This window comes from Setaria italica, chromosome II (assembly GCF_000263155.2).
Source record: "Setaria italica strain Yugu1 chromosome II, Setaria_italica_v2.0, whole genome shotgun sequence".
Classification (NCBI taxonomy): Eukaryota; Viridiplantae; Streptophyta; class Magnoliopsida; order Poales; family Poaceae; genus Setaria; species Setaria italica.
In genome coordinates this window covers 8653018-8666530 of record NC_028451.1, presented here as the reverse complement: position 1 = coordinate 8666530, position 13513 = coordinate 8653018, and the positions used below count along the sequence as shown (strand labels likewise).

At 47.3% G+C, this 13513-nt stretch overlaps 1 protein-coding gene across 1 annotated transcript; it reads right to left on the bottom strand.

The window, feature by feature from the left end:
• Positions 1-1681: 1681 nt before the first annotated feature.
• On the bottom strand, positions 1682-2218 carry LOC105913732. The gene has a single exon (XM_012843587.1). It carries the CDS (start codon positions 2216-2218, stop codon positions 1682-1684), a length of 537 nt encoding a protein of 178 aa, XP_012699041.1.
• Positions 2219-13513: the final 11295 nt, after the last annotated feature.

The following is a 13513-nucleotide window of genomic DNA, read 5'->3' as shown; positions in this document are numbered from 1 at the left end:
TCCCACTCGTCATTAACTTGGTTGATGACTATTAGTGAGTCGCCGTAGACTAGCAACCTTTTGATTCCTAGTGATACCGCTAGGCGGAGCCCATGCAGTAACGCTTTGTACTTTGCTTCATTATTGGATGCCTCCTAGAAGATCTGAAGAACATATTTGAGTTGCTCGCCTTTGGGTGATATCAAGAGTACTCTTGCGCCGGCGCCTTCAAGCTTGAGTGACCCGTCGAAATACATCACCCAATGCTCTAGGTGCTCTGCCAGCGTCGGTAGTTGATTTTCCCACCACTCTGCCATGAAGTTGATTAGAGCTTGGGATTTGATCGCGGTTCTTGGCTTGAATTCCAGGGATAACGCCCCAAGTTCTACTGCCCATTTTGAGATCCTGCCTGTAGTGTCTCGATTGTGGAGAATCTCACTTAGGGGAGAAGTATATGATAACGGAGATCTTGTGTTCCTGGAAGTAGTGCCACAGCTTCTGCAAGGTAAGTAGTATGGCATACAGTAATTTTTGGACCGGTGGGTACCGGGTCTTGGAATATGAGAGTACTTCACTGACGAAATAAACTAGCCTCTATACTTTGTATACATGGCTTTGTTTGGATCTCTCGACTACTATTGCCAAGCTTACGACATGAGTAGTTGCAGTGATGTATAGAACAAGTCTTCATTAGGAGTGGGTGATGTGAGAATCAGTGGCTTTGACAAGAAATCCTTCAATTGTAGCAGGACTTTGTCTGCTTCCTCGGTCCACTAAAACTTGTCTTGCTGCTTGAGTAGTTTGAAGAAGGGAAGGCCCCATTCTCCAAGCCTTGAGATAAATCTGTCGACGGCCGTCATGTACCCAGTCAGCTTCTGAACGTCCTTGATACCAGACGGAGCCTTGCATGTTGATGATGATGGCGGATATCTTTTCAAGGTTTGCTTCAATACCTTTGTGGCTAATGATAAACCTGACTGGTTTTCTAGATAGTACGCTAAAGACGCACTTCGTTGGGTTGAGCTTCCATCGGAAAGTCTGTAGACTAGCGAAGGTTTCTTCCAAGTCGGCGATGAGGTCATCTGGATTTCTAGTTTTGACTACGACATTGTGCACGTATGACTCAACATTGTGGTGTAGCTGTTTCTCAAAGCACATCTAGATTGCGTGTTGGTAGGTGGCGCCTGCGTTCTTCAACCCGAAGGACATTGTCGTGTAGCAGAAAGGTCCGTAAGGGGTGATAAACGCAGTCTTGGCCTGTCTTCTTCTTTGAGAGCTATCTAGTGGTACCCTGAGTAGCAATCTAGGAAATAGAGTAGTGCGCATCTAGCTGTGTAGTCGATGACTTGGTCGATCCTCGGGAGCCCGAAAGGGTCCTTTGAACTATGCTTGTTGAGATCTGTGTAGTCAACGCACATCCTCCACTCGTTGTTGTTCTTTTTTTGAGCCAGGACAGGATTGATGAGCCACTCGAATGGAAGACTTCTTTTATGAAGGCTGCCGCGAGTAGTTTTGCCAACTCTTTCTTGATGGCTTCCCTTCTATCCTGGGCAAATCGTCGTAGTCGTTGTCTCTTTGGAGTAGCTTTGGGATTTACATTAAGTGAGTGCTCAATCAGCCCCTGGGGCACACCTGGCATGTCTACCTGTTTCCACGTGAAAATATCCCAGTTAGCCCGAAGGAAGCTAATGAGTGTGCTTTCCTATTTAGCATCTAGCCTTGTGCCGATCAGGGCTGTCTTGGAGGTGTCGTTGGTCTTGAGGTCGATGGCTTTGAAGTCCACGTCGCTTGCCGGCTTGACCTTGGTAACCCCCGATTTGTTCTCTGGAATTTCGAGTTTTGTCGGGGAGAGCTTCTTTGAAGCGGTGAAGACTTGTTGCGTTGAATTAGGCACTTGAGTAGTTGCGGCCAATTTCACGACCTCAATGTCGCACTCGTATGATCTCTTCAAGTCTCCGCGGAGGGAGAGGACTCCATTGGGTCTCGGCATCTTGAGTAGCAGGTACACATAATGCGGGATAGCCATGAACCTGGCCAATGTGGGTCTTTCGAGGATAGCATGATAAGAAGTCTCGAAATCCGTCACCTCGAACCAGATGTACTTAGTTTGGTAGTGCTCCTTGGTCAAAAAGGTAACTGGCAGGACTACTTGTCCAAGAGGTATAGCCACGTTGCCTAGGATGATTCCATATAAGGGAGAGCTTGTTGGGGTAAGCATCTCCGTGATGTTGAGGCCCATCTTTTTCAAAGTCTTGGTGAACAGGATGTTGAGGCCATTGCCTGCGTCAATGAGTACGTTAGTGAGCCTGGAGCTAGCAACAACCGGGACCAGGACGAGAGGAAATTGTCCCAATTCTGAGAAATTAGTCACTGATCTTTTCGAGAGAAGGTAATTGATACCTCAGACCACTTAAGAGGTGTTGGGATAGCTGGCTCAATGGACATGATTTCCCATAGTACTAGCTTTTGAGATCGCTTGGAGGCGGTACCCGACATTCCACCAAAGATGATGTTGATAGTCTTGGATGGGATCTGGAATTTGCTTCATTGCATTCATGATCCATCCATATAGCTTATTCAGTTCCCATGGGCCCTCCAGCAGATCCCACCGATACAAGAATGTAGTGGTTTCAGCATGCTTCCTTCCCCTTTTTGAATTATCAGCACCACCTAATGACTTCTTACCGAGTTTGAACTTGACCTTCTCACAAATTTCAAATACTATTTTACCCGTAGCCGGTTTTGGAGCAAAATCATTCTCATTGGTGCCATCAAAAAAGTCCTTCATTTTGTGGTATTTGTGCGTCTTCAATAAGAAGTGCCAGTGCTGCATGAACATTATCTTCATAGATCCGTTAAGGTACACATATGATGTACCATCCAAGCAAACTACACATGCTGTCTTAGCTTTTACCTCACCTGTCAGGGCAAATAGGGCGGGATAATCATTAATGGTAACAAAGATAATGGCCCTTAGTGTGAAGTGCTCCTGTTTGTACTCATCCCACATCCGAACCCGATTTTCGGAAAGCTTCTACATATCTTCCATCAATGGCTCAAGGAAAACATCTATGTCGATGCAAGGTTGCTTCGGGCCTTGTATGAGAATGGTTAGCAAAAGGAACTTTCTCTTGTGACATAGCCATGGGGAAGGTTGTACATGGTCATCAGCACTAGCCATGTGTTATGCGTGCTGCTTCTTTCACCAAACAGATTTATGCCGTATGTACTTAACGTGAACTGTACATTCCTTTTTACACCTAAAAACTTTGGATGATTGGCATTGAAGGTCCTCCACTGGTGAGCATCGGAAGGATGTTGAAACTTTTCGTTAGCCTTTACTGGGTGATCAGCATGCCAAGTCATCATTTCGGCGGTCTTTGGGTTTGAGAACAAATGCTTCAGACGGTTCAACATCAGCAAATACCACATCACTAATGCAGGGACTCTGCGTTAAGTCGTCATGTCAGTACCTATACAGGTTTCGTCCTCCACTTGAGCACCAACACTTTTCTTTGCACCCTTCTTACTCTTATTCCCGATGGAGGAACTGGTACAGTCCTCACAGAAATTGGCATTACTTTTGTAATGGCCACCATCGCAATTTGAAAACTTTTGCAATGTTGTATACTCACCCCGGTAAAATATGTAGTGGTTGCTACACGCGTGTATTCTTTGCACACACATCTTCAATGTATTGATAATCTTCTTTGCTTCATTTGTGTTTTTTGGCACAAAGTTAGGCTTTGAGAGCAACTTTCCCAGCAGAGTAAGGAGATCATTGAAACTATTGTTTGACCAGCCATATTTAGCCTTTAGAATTAGAAGATGAACGAAACACAACACTATCCACTCCTTCCCATATCCCTCATACATACGGTCCTTTGCTGCCTTCTTAAGTATCTCGAAATTCTATAACCCTTTAGCACTCCCTAGCAACACTTCCGGTTCAATGTGGCACAATATGTCCTCCATATCAACATCACGTTCCTCGCCCACCGATGGTTCCACACGTGCATTTATTTGATCACCATTTTTATCTCCACGATCATAATCATTATCCATCATAACTTGATCATTTTTGTTTGCATCATCACCACCCACTTCATCAGAGCCAGTATTGATGTCTATGTTGTTGAAAGTACCTCCTGCCTCACCATGGTGGGACCAAATTGTGTATCCATCTACAAAACCTCGCTTTATCAAATGCCTCTTGATGACATTAGTATCCTCCCATACAATATTGTTGCTACAGTCAAAATACGGACAACATATTTGCTTGTCTTGCAGCGAGCGTGCTTCTTCGCGACCTCCACAAACTTTGATACCTCTGACATGAATGTATGCAAATGTCTTCGTATGCCATACATTCATACTCTATGATCCATCTTTAACAACCTATGACAATAATTCTATGTTATATTAAGTAATTTAATGAGCTATGGTTCGCAATTCTATAAACTCAATTAAATTATGGATGTAGTAACTAATAAGTAGGAAGAAATATAATAAAAAATAATTCTATATTACCCTAAATGAAACTCAATTAAACTATTGACGTAATAATTAATAAATAGAAGGAAAAAAATCAAAATCAATTATATATTAAATTCAATCAAACTCATTAATTGAAACTATGGATGTGATAATTAATAAGTAGGAAAAATATAATCAAATTCAATTCTATATTACATTAAAATTACAAACATAACATTATAATAGTTATAATATAACCATAGAATTTTACTTATAAAAATAATCCATCACTAATTATTTTCTCTCTTTTCTAGGTCAAGATCTAGATCTAGATGACAACCTAATGAAGCTAAAAATGATGAATAGAAGTTGAAAAACAAGGTTGGAATGGCACAATCTTACCTTTTATAATCACCTCCTCCAAAGAAAATAAGAGCAAAACCTTCCTCCTTAGATTTTGTATTTTTGGAGCTTTTCTCGAGTTCCTCTCAGCCAAGCTCCAAATGGAAGGTTGGCTGGGCAAGAAGCTCGCTGCTTTGTCTGGACGGCATGTCTGTTGGCGGGACACCTAACGCACTTGCCAGCACAGATGCATCCCATCTGTGGCGGCGGGAGCATAGAGCCATCTATGCTGGCGGGTGCTCGCCTAGCGGTCCCAGTCACATTTGTGCTGACATGTGCCAATTTCGCTCACCAGCACTCTAATTTCGGCGTGTCAGCATAAATTATTTCTGGCGTAGTGTGCGGTAAACCATGTAGTATGAGGATGTAAGATCCATCATTATAGCGTGTGCACAGATTTAGCAGCATTGCATGGTGTAGGAATTGTGGCAAGGAACCAAGGAAAGAAGCCCACTCAGGTGATGAGTTTGGCTTCGTATTAGTTGAAATAAACACTCTTAGTTTTTCAGATATATACAATTTAGTGGGCAATCAACAACACACACTGGTAGAAAACTCACCTTCCATCTACCCCTTTTGTCCCGGTTAATATTTGGCCCATGACTAAAGTTCACCAATCGGGACTAAGTACCAACCGGGATAAAAGGGGGGGGGGTCTTTTATCCTAGTTGGTGTTTCCAACCAGGATAAAAGAGTTCCCCACGGGTGGCTGAAAAAGGACTAAAGCTCTCGACCCTTTAGATTACCAACCGAGATAAATGGGGGTCTTTTATCCCGGTTGGAAACGGTCCCTCACAAGTTAATAGAAAAGGATTGCATTCCCTATATAGTTAGATGTGCTGCGTAGGTGGGATGGCAAGGAAGCTACGTGTGAGGCTTGAGGTCGTGGGTTCGAATCCCACGCACTGCGCACGCGCATATTTCGTGTGAAAAATCATGTGACTTGTGACTTAGGACGTGCGCGTGTGGGGGGCCTCCTGGGAATTTCTAATATTTTTTTTGGCGCAACCAACTGAGACTAAAGGGGGTGGGGGTTGTGCCTAGCGTGGCGACCCCTTTAGGTTGAGTGACCCGGGACTAAAGACCTCCCCTTTTATCTCGATTGCTTTATCCCGGATGGATTTTCGAGAGATTTGCTCCCTACCAACCGGGACTAAAGGCGAGTTTTTCACCACTGACATTTGGTTCAAATTTGCTGAATTTTTCAACCACTTACCGTTTTCCTAGAAAGTTGTTGAAGATGCAAATAAAATATTGAAAATATCAAAGGAAATTTCATATATTGCAGAAAATTTTAATGCACTAAATGTTATTTCTCTCTTCTGTGGTGCAGTCACGTCACCTTCTTATTTGCACCATCCGATCTAAACAAAAACATCATACCCTGACCGTCTACAATCCACTAAGACTCCTTAATTATTTACTTGCTTTCATTATAGCCTCGACAAAATAACTACAATATTTCAAATATCATTATTACTTTATTTTAGTGAGAGAATAACTATAATTTTGCTAATTTAGTACTATTAATTTCAATTACACATGATCATTGATCATTGTATACGAAAGGGATAATCATATCTGCATGCTATTTTCAGTGAAGAGGACTCAAGGATCATAAATGAAAAATTATTCCTCGTTACAATTATATTTTATTTTCACAATAATTTTAAATTCCATTCCATAGGTAACCATATATGTATTATACCCATGGACTTCATCGCTGAGTGGACAAAGATCCAAGAACCGTCTCCCACAGAGAAGCTGGAGCATTGGACGATGTACTTTAACAGCGCACTCAACCTCACAGGGGCCGGTGCTGGGGTTCTCTTCATATTCCCTAAAGGTGATCAGCTTAAATACGTTCTTCAGATCCACTACAACACCACCAACAACGGGGCCGAGTACGAAGCCCTCATCCACAGGCTCTGCATAGCCGCCTCACTCGGAATCAAGCGCGTCCTGGCCTACGGGGACTCGAAGGTCGTCATAGAGCAGGTCAACAAGTCTTGGGATTGCACCAACGAGACCATGGATGCCTACTGCGCTGAAGTTTGAAAACTTGAGGCCCACTTTCACGGCCTTGAGTTCCACCATGTCCCCAGGGAGCATAACGTCGCAGCTGACGTCCTATCCAAGCTTGGCTCCAAGCGGGCCCAAGTCCCTGTCAGCGTCTTCCTCCAGGACCTAAGGAAACCTTTAATCAAGATCTTGGACCCCGACCAGGCTGCCGGCGATGCCACACAACAACAACCCAACCAAGCCAACCTTGATGTCCTGATGATTTAAGCGGAGGATGACTGGAGAGCACCCTTCATCGCGTACATCACTGGAAACATGTCCCCTGCAGACCAAGTGGAGCACGAAAAGCTAACATGACATAGCACCAGCTATGTTGTGGTCGCAAGGAGTTATACTGGAAGGTTGCGTCAACCGGCAGCCTTATCAAGTGCATCCTACGGAGCGAAGGCCTAGAGCTCCTACAAGAAATCCAATTGGGTTCCTGCGGAAGTCACGCTGCCTTGGGAAACTTGGTTGGCAAGGGCATTCTGATCTGGATTTTACTAGCCTACAACTGTCATCGACGCCAAAGAACTTGTCCAAAGGTGCAAAGGGTGTCAGTTCTTGTCCAAGTAGCAACACCTCCCGCCGTAAGCCCTCCGCACCATCCCTCTGTCATGGTCTTTTGCATGCTAGGGGCTCGACATCATCGGCCTGTTCAAAACTATTCCGGGTGGATAAACCCACATCTTCATAGCTGTAGACAAATTCATCAAATGGGTTAAGGTGAAACCCGTAACCAGCATAGAGTCAGCCAAGGCCGCCCAGTTTGTGGAAGAACTCATGCACTACTTTGGGGTCCCCAACAGAATCATCAGTGACCTGGGAAAATAATTCACGGTATCTGAATTCTGGGACTTCTGCCAAGACAACATGATCAATGTGTACTATTCCTCAGTAGTACACCCGTACTACAATGGCTAAGTCGAATGTGCCAACAGGATGGTCCTCTTGTCCTTGAAATCACGCATCTTTGATGATGCCTCCAAGTACGCCACCAAATAGCTCCACGAACTGCCTCATGTAATCTGAGGTCTCAGGACGCAGAAGAGTCGGGCTACTGGCTACACCCTATTCTTCTTGGTCTATGGCTCCGAAGCCATACTGCAGACCAACGTTGTCCTTGGTGCTCCTTGCATTCAGTACTACGAAGAAGGCGAAGTTGAGAAGAGCCGACAGGTGGATATTGACTGCTTAGAAGAACATCGAGTGGCAGCATTGATCCAACATGACTGGCATAAACACTAGATCCAGCACTACCATGATAAAAACATCCAAGAACACTTCTTCAATGTCAGTGACCTAGTGCTTCGCTAGATCCAATCCATGAAGGAAATGGACAAGCTATCGGCCCCATGGGAGGGCCTCTTCATCGTCAAAGAAGTGATCCAGCCAGGCACCTATCAGCTTCAATGGGCGGACGACTCAGGTGTACCCAACCCATGGAACATACAACCCCTACGATGCTTCTACCCTTAATATTTACAAGCTATGTACTTCTTTCACATTTTTATAATTTAATAAAAACCCTTGAGGTTCCTTGAGTACCTACCCCCTTCCCACTTTCCTTCCTGAGCTCTTCTCGATGCTCTAGGGCTGTCCGACCTGATCGACAGGCCAACAACCTCACTTTTAAGCTCGGGGGCTTCCCTCATAACACGCCGATCTCTGGGTCCTCTTTCCCTCCTACACCTCTTGAAGTCGTACGATCAACATGTGTGGCCGGCATCCTTGCTCGTGAAACTCAGACAACCTTGTACATGCCCCCTCTACAAGCTTAAAATCTGCTCTCAACAGAGTGTTGGCTAAGCAAGGCTGGGCGCTTTAACAACTACAAGTCTTAACTACACGGCATCCTATAGTACGCACCAAGAGAGGAAGGGGTGTTTTTCCAAATAAAAACCCTGTGATAAGTCATATTTTTACATGCTGCTACATCATTTGATATACAAACTAAGTTCTGTTTTCCAAGTCCAACTCCTTTACAATGTTCTTCGCCAGCCCGGTAAACTCCTTGGCTAGTTCTGGGAGCTTGGTCGCGTCGAAGTCCACCGCAACCCCTTCATCGGCATGCCCCAGAGCAATCCGCGGGAAGTGCGTCTTCAATATTGCTAGGATGTTCTTGGCGCACACCACCACAGTCTCCATCAGGAGCTCCTTCAGCTGACCAGGTGCACTCTTTAGGCGATCTTGAAGTGGCTTCGGCACAGCTGGATTGGCATTGGGCTGGATCATGTCCAGTTCTACCTCCAACCCTGCAATAACCATGCTGAAGACTGTGCATTGCTGTGACCAAGCATCGGTCCACACCCTTGCGCAAGCTGACTTTGTAAGCAAGCTTCTGAGACACAGCATACTCATGGTGTACTGCCACACCGTGATCTTGCTGGAGTCGGGCATTCACTGTCTCACACTCCTTGAGTTCCCTCTTGAGTCTCTCCTCGCTTTTCTCAGCATCTGTTGACCAAAGGCAAATTTAGGCTAACGGGTCGTAGTGGCGGCACATACCTTTCAGCAGCACGTCAAGGTTGCCTTGGATCTCTTTGGCTTCTTTTGCTCAACTATTTCTCAGTCCTTCTGTCCGAGCTGCTTCTGGGCATCTTCCCTCACCTTCTTCAGCTCAACCTCAAGCCGCTGCAATTCAAGACGGTATCCCTCAGCTTGATGAATAGTGTCAGCTCACTTGCATACGTGCGGCCAGATTCTACACATCCACCAAACTCAGTAAACTACAAGACGTAGAGGTAAACATCAATAGGAGTTAGCATACTTACAGATAAAAGTGTGGACACCTTGGAAGACATCTGCTATAGCTCGCCAAAGTCCCTCTTATCTTCAAGGATGTCTTGCACAAGGCTCGTCCCGATGAAGTCCAAAGTGGATGGTGAGTCTTCTCCGTGCATGTCCACATCGGCATCATCAGCGGCCCTCTCTAGCAAATGATCATCCCTGGGTTGTTCTTCCAAGCGAGACACAGCTTTGGCGTTCTCACCTGTCACTTCCGTGGCTCCAGGGCCTACAATGGTGATAGCCGTGGTGCCCACACTTGTAGCTCCGACACCCTCAACCTCATCGTCCAGCGGCATCAGATCTTGTGCTTCTCCTTCTCCAGCATGACGATTCTTATCCATACCGGCCTCCTGACACGAGGAGTGCAGGGTTGGAGTGGCACGGCCGCTTGCCTCATCGGTCTGGGTTGGCGTAGTGGCCTGGTGCGGGTTGGACTCATCATCCATAACGGCCTTCTTGCTCAATCGGCTAGATGGGTAACGTGACCAAGGCAAACAACAGAAGAACCACAAGACGAGTAATGTCAATATATTGCACTTACATGGTGCTCCGCTTCACCCAGAACTTGGGGTGCAAGGGTAGTGGCGGCGCCAGCGTGGCCTCACTCAAATTCCCTCTACGGATCTCCGCCTTTAGCTTCTCCTTGATCCTCTCCGTGTTGGCAGCAGTAGTCTCAAGGGGGTCGGCTTTCTTTTTCTTGGCTGCCGAGCTCGGTGAGTTGGAGGCCTCTTCCACCTCGTTGGTCGATGCTTCTAAGCTGAGGCGCTCAGTGCAGCCTCCTTCTTCTTGTTCCCGGTGGCCTTCTTCCTCGTGCCACTTGGTTTCTAGGACTTGGAGAGAGGAATCTTCTTCACAGCTTGTTGCGTTTGGCGCCCAACATGCGTTGCATTCTCGACCCCGCCACCCTGGTTCGAGACGTTCTTGTCCGACCCTTCAAACGAGAAGTCTGACTCCCAATCCAATACAGCAGCTGCCTGCTCAGCTTCCAAGGTCAGACAGATTTTAGGTCTCGCCTGTTCCTTACCACCAAGAAGCGACACCGGGCAGTAGTCCGTGAAGTCCCAAATCTAACAAACACAGTCGATGTGTCAACAATAGTTATCCTGCGATAAAAAGATATTGATGTCGGCAGTAGCAGCATTCGTTTACCAAGAAATACTTACCGGATCCGCTGGCCTCATGAGGGAACAAGCCTTGGTACAACGTTTGCTTTTGATGGTTCCATAGAAAAACTCCAACACTCGGGCATTGACCTCATCCTCGGAAACCTTGCGCTGTAGCTCCTGACTCGGATCTAGCGGCCCGAAGAACTCGTAGCCAGGGTGGACCCTCTCTTTGATCACTTGCATTAGGTGCCGGCTGAAACTGATGCTCACGGCTGCTGCAGTAAGACCATGCCTCTTCAGGTTGGTGATGTCCTTCAGTAGCTCATTTTTGTAAATCTGTTCGTTGGAGCTCGGCTGGTTAGACCACTCCGATCTTGACATTGGCAGGAATCTAGTCTGTGGTGGCAGCTCGGGCTTTTGATTGGCCACAGCGAACCACTACTTGTGCCACCCTTTGTTTGAGTCCTTCAATTTCAGATCCAAATACTTGGTACTTCTCCTTGAATAGAGAGAAAACGAACAACCCCCAACAACCCTCTTCTTCCTATTGTATGTTTGCTTTAATTGATACAAATATCTGCAGAGATTAAAATGGGGGGAATTTTGAGGAAAGCTTCGCAGACATGGATAAACACTGCAATATCCAAGATTGAGATGAACTAACTCGATCTTGTAGTTGTTGAGCAGTCCGCGTAAGAAATGACCGGTTGGAATCCCAAATCCTATCTTGAAGAATGATGCAAAGATAGCAGCCTCTACCTTGTCCTTGGACGAAAACTCCTAGCCTGTGGTCGACTTCCAGTCGAGGAGTGCCTTGGGGCCGAGCAAGCCATGATTGACGAGCGCATGGATCCATTCCTCCATCATCACCGATTTGGGCATGTAGGTGGATGGATCTGGCACTTGGCCATTTCTTCAGTCTCCAATTCCCGTGATTTAAAAAAGATGTAGGCGGGGCTCTTGACTCGCATACACTTGATGGAGGGCAGGAAGGTGGCGGCAAAGGCTCTCGGGAGTGGCGGCACAAGGCAAAGTTTGAGGATGGAGCGGTGCGAACCAAGGATCGTGGGTGTAGTGGTGATGGAGTGAACGAAGGATGACGCTTGTATGCAGAGGAACTAAAATGGATTTGGAACCACGCCCTTTCATCTTTTGAAGAACCCAACGGCATAACCCTAGTGACGACGATGTCCTATCGAAATGGCGCGTGCGTTTGACGAAATCCGCGGGACTTCCGTTACACTCCACTCACATTGCTCCCAATGAAAAGGATGAAGGACGGTTTTTGCAGGACTTCCATTCGGATTATTATACGGCGTGCCTCCGTGGCTCTACCAGTCCTTGCGCTCGGGGGCTAGGCGCCCAATTTTTGTCAGCGTGCCTCCGTGGCTCTACCAGTCCTCGCGCTCGTGGGCTAGGCACCAAATTTTGGTAAGCGTTCCTTCGGAGTTCTACCAGTCCTCGCGCTCGGGGGCTGGGCGCCTAATTTTTGTCGGCGTGCCCCCACGGCTCTACCAGTCCTTGCGCTCTGGGGTTGGGCACCCAATTTTGGTCAGCGTGCCACCGCAGTTCTACCAGTCCTCGAGTTTGAGGGTTGGGTGCCCAATTTTGGTTGGTGTGCCTCCGTAGCTCTACTTGTCCTTGGCTCCAGGGTTGGGTGCCCAATTTTGGTCGGTGTACCTTCACGGCTTTACCAGTCCTCACGCTTGGGGGCTGGGCACCCAATTTTGGTCGGCTTTCCTCTGTGGCTATACCACTCCTCACACTCAGGGGCTGGGTGCCCAATTTTGGTCGGCGTGCCTCCGTGGCTGCACCGGTCCTCACGCTTGGGGGTTGGGTGCCCAATTTTCATCGGTGTGCCTCTACGGCTCTACCAATCCTCACGCTCAAGGGCTAGGCACTCAATTTTGGTCGGCGTGCCTCCGCAGCTCTACCAGTCCTCGCGCTCAGGGGGCTGGGCGCCCAATTTTTGTCAGCGTGCCTTTGTGGCTCTACCAGTCCTCGCGCTCGGGGGCTGGGCGCCCAATTTTGGTTGGCGTGCCCCCACAACTCTACCAGTCCTTGAACTCTAGGGCTGGGGACCCAATTTTGGTCGACTTTCCTCTATGGCTCTACCACTCCTCACGCTCAGTGGCTGGGTGCCCAATTTTTGTCGGCGTGCCTCCATGGCTGCATCGGTCCTCGCGCTCGAGGGCTGGGCGCCTAATTTGTGGTTGGTGTGCCTATGTAGCTCAACCAGGCCTCGCGCTCGGGGGTTGGGCATCCAATTTTGGTCGACATGCCTCCGTGGCTCCAGCATTCCTCACGCTCGGGGGCTGGGCACCCAATTTTGATCGGCGTGCCTCCGTAGCTCTACCAGCCCTCACACTTGGGGCCTGGGCGCCCAATTTTGGTCTGCATGCCTTCGTGGCTCCACTAGCCCTCACGCTCGAGGGTTGGGCTCCTCAATTTCATGGCATCTATTGCTGGACTTTTAATCTTTGACCCTTGGACCGATTACCTTAATCGCTTCAAGGCTCAAGAGCAAGTCCCCACCGACCAGTATACTAGCCGGCTATGCAAGTGGGCCCTGCTCGACCTTGGCGTGCGGCCCAAGATATGAAGCCACGTGGAACACAAACTTGGAGGCCGGGCAAATCAAATCCCACTCGGATATCACGAGGTATATCTTGTAAACCGACTTAGATTGATTCCCTTGT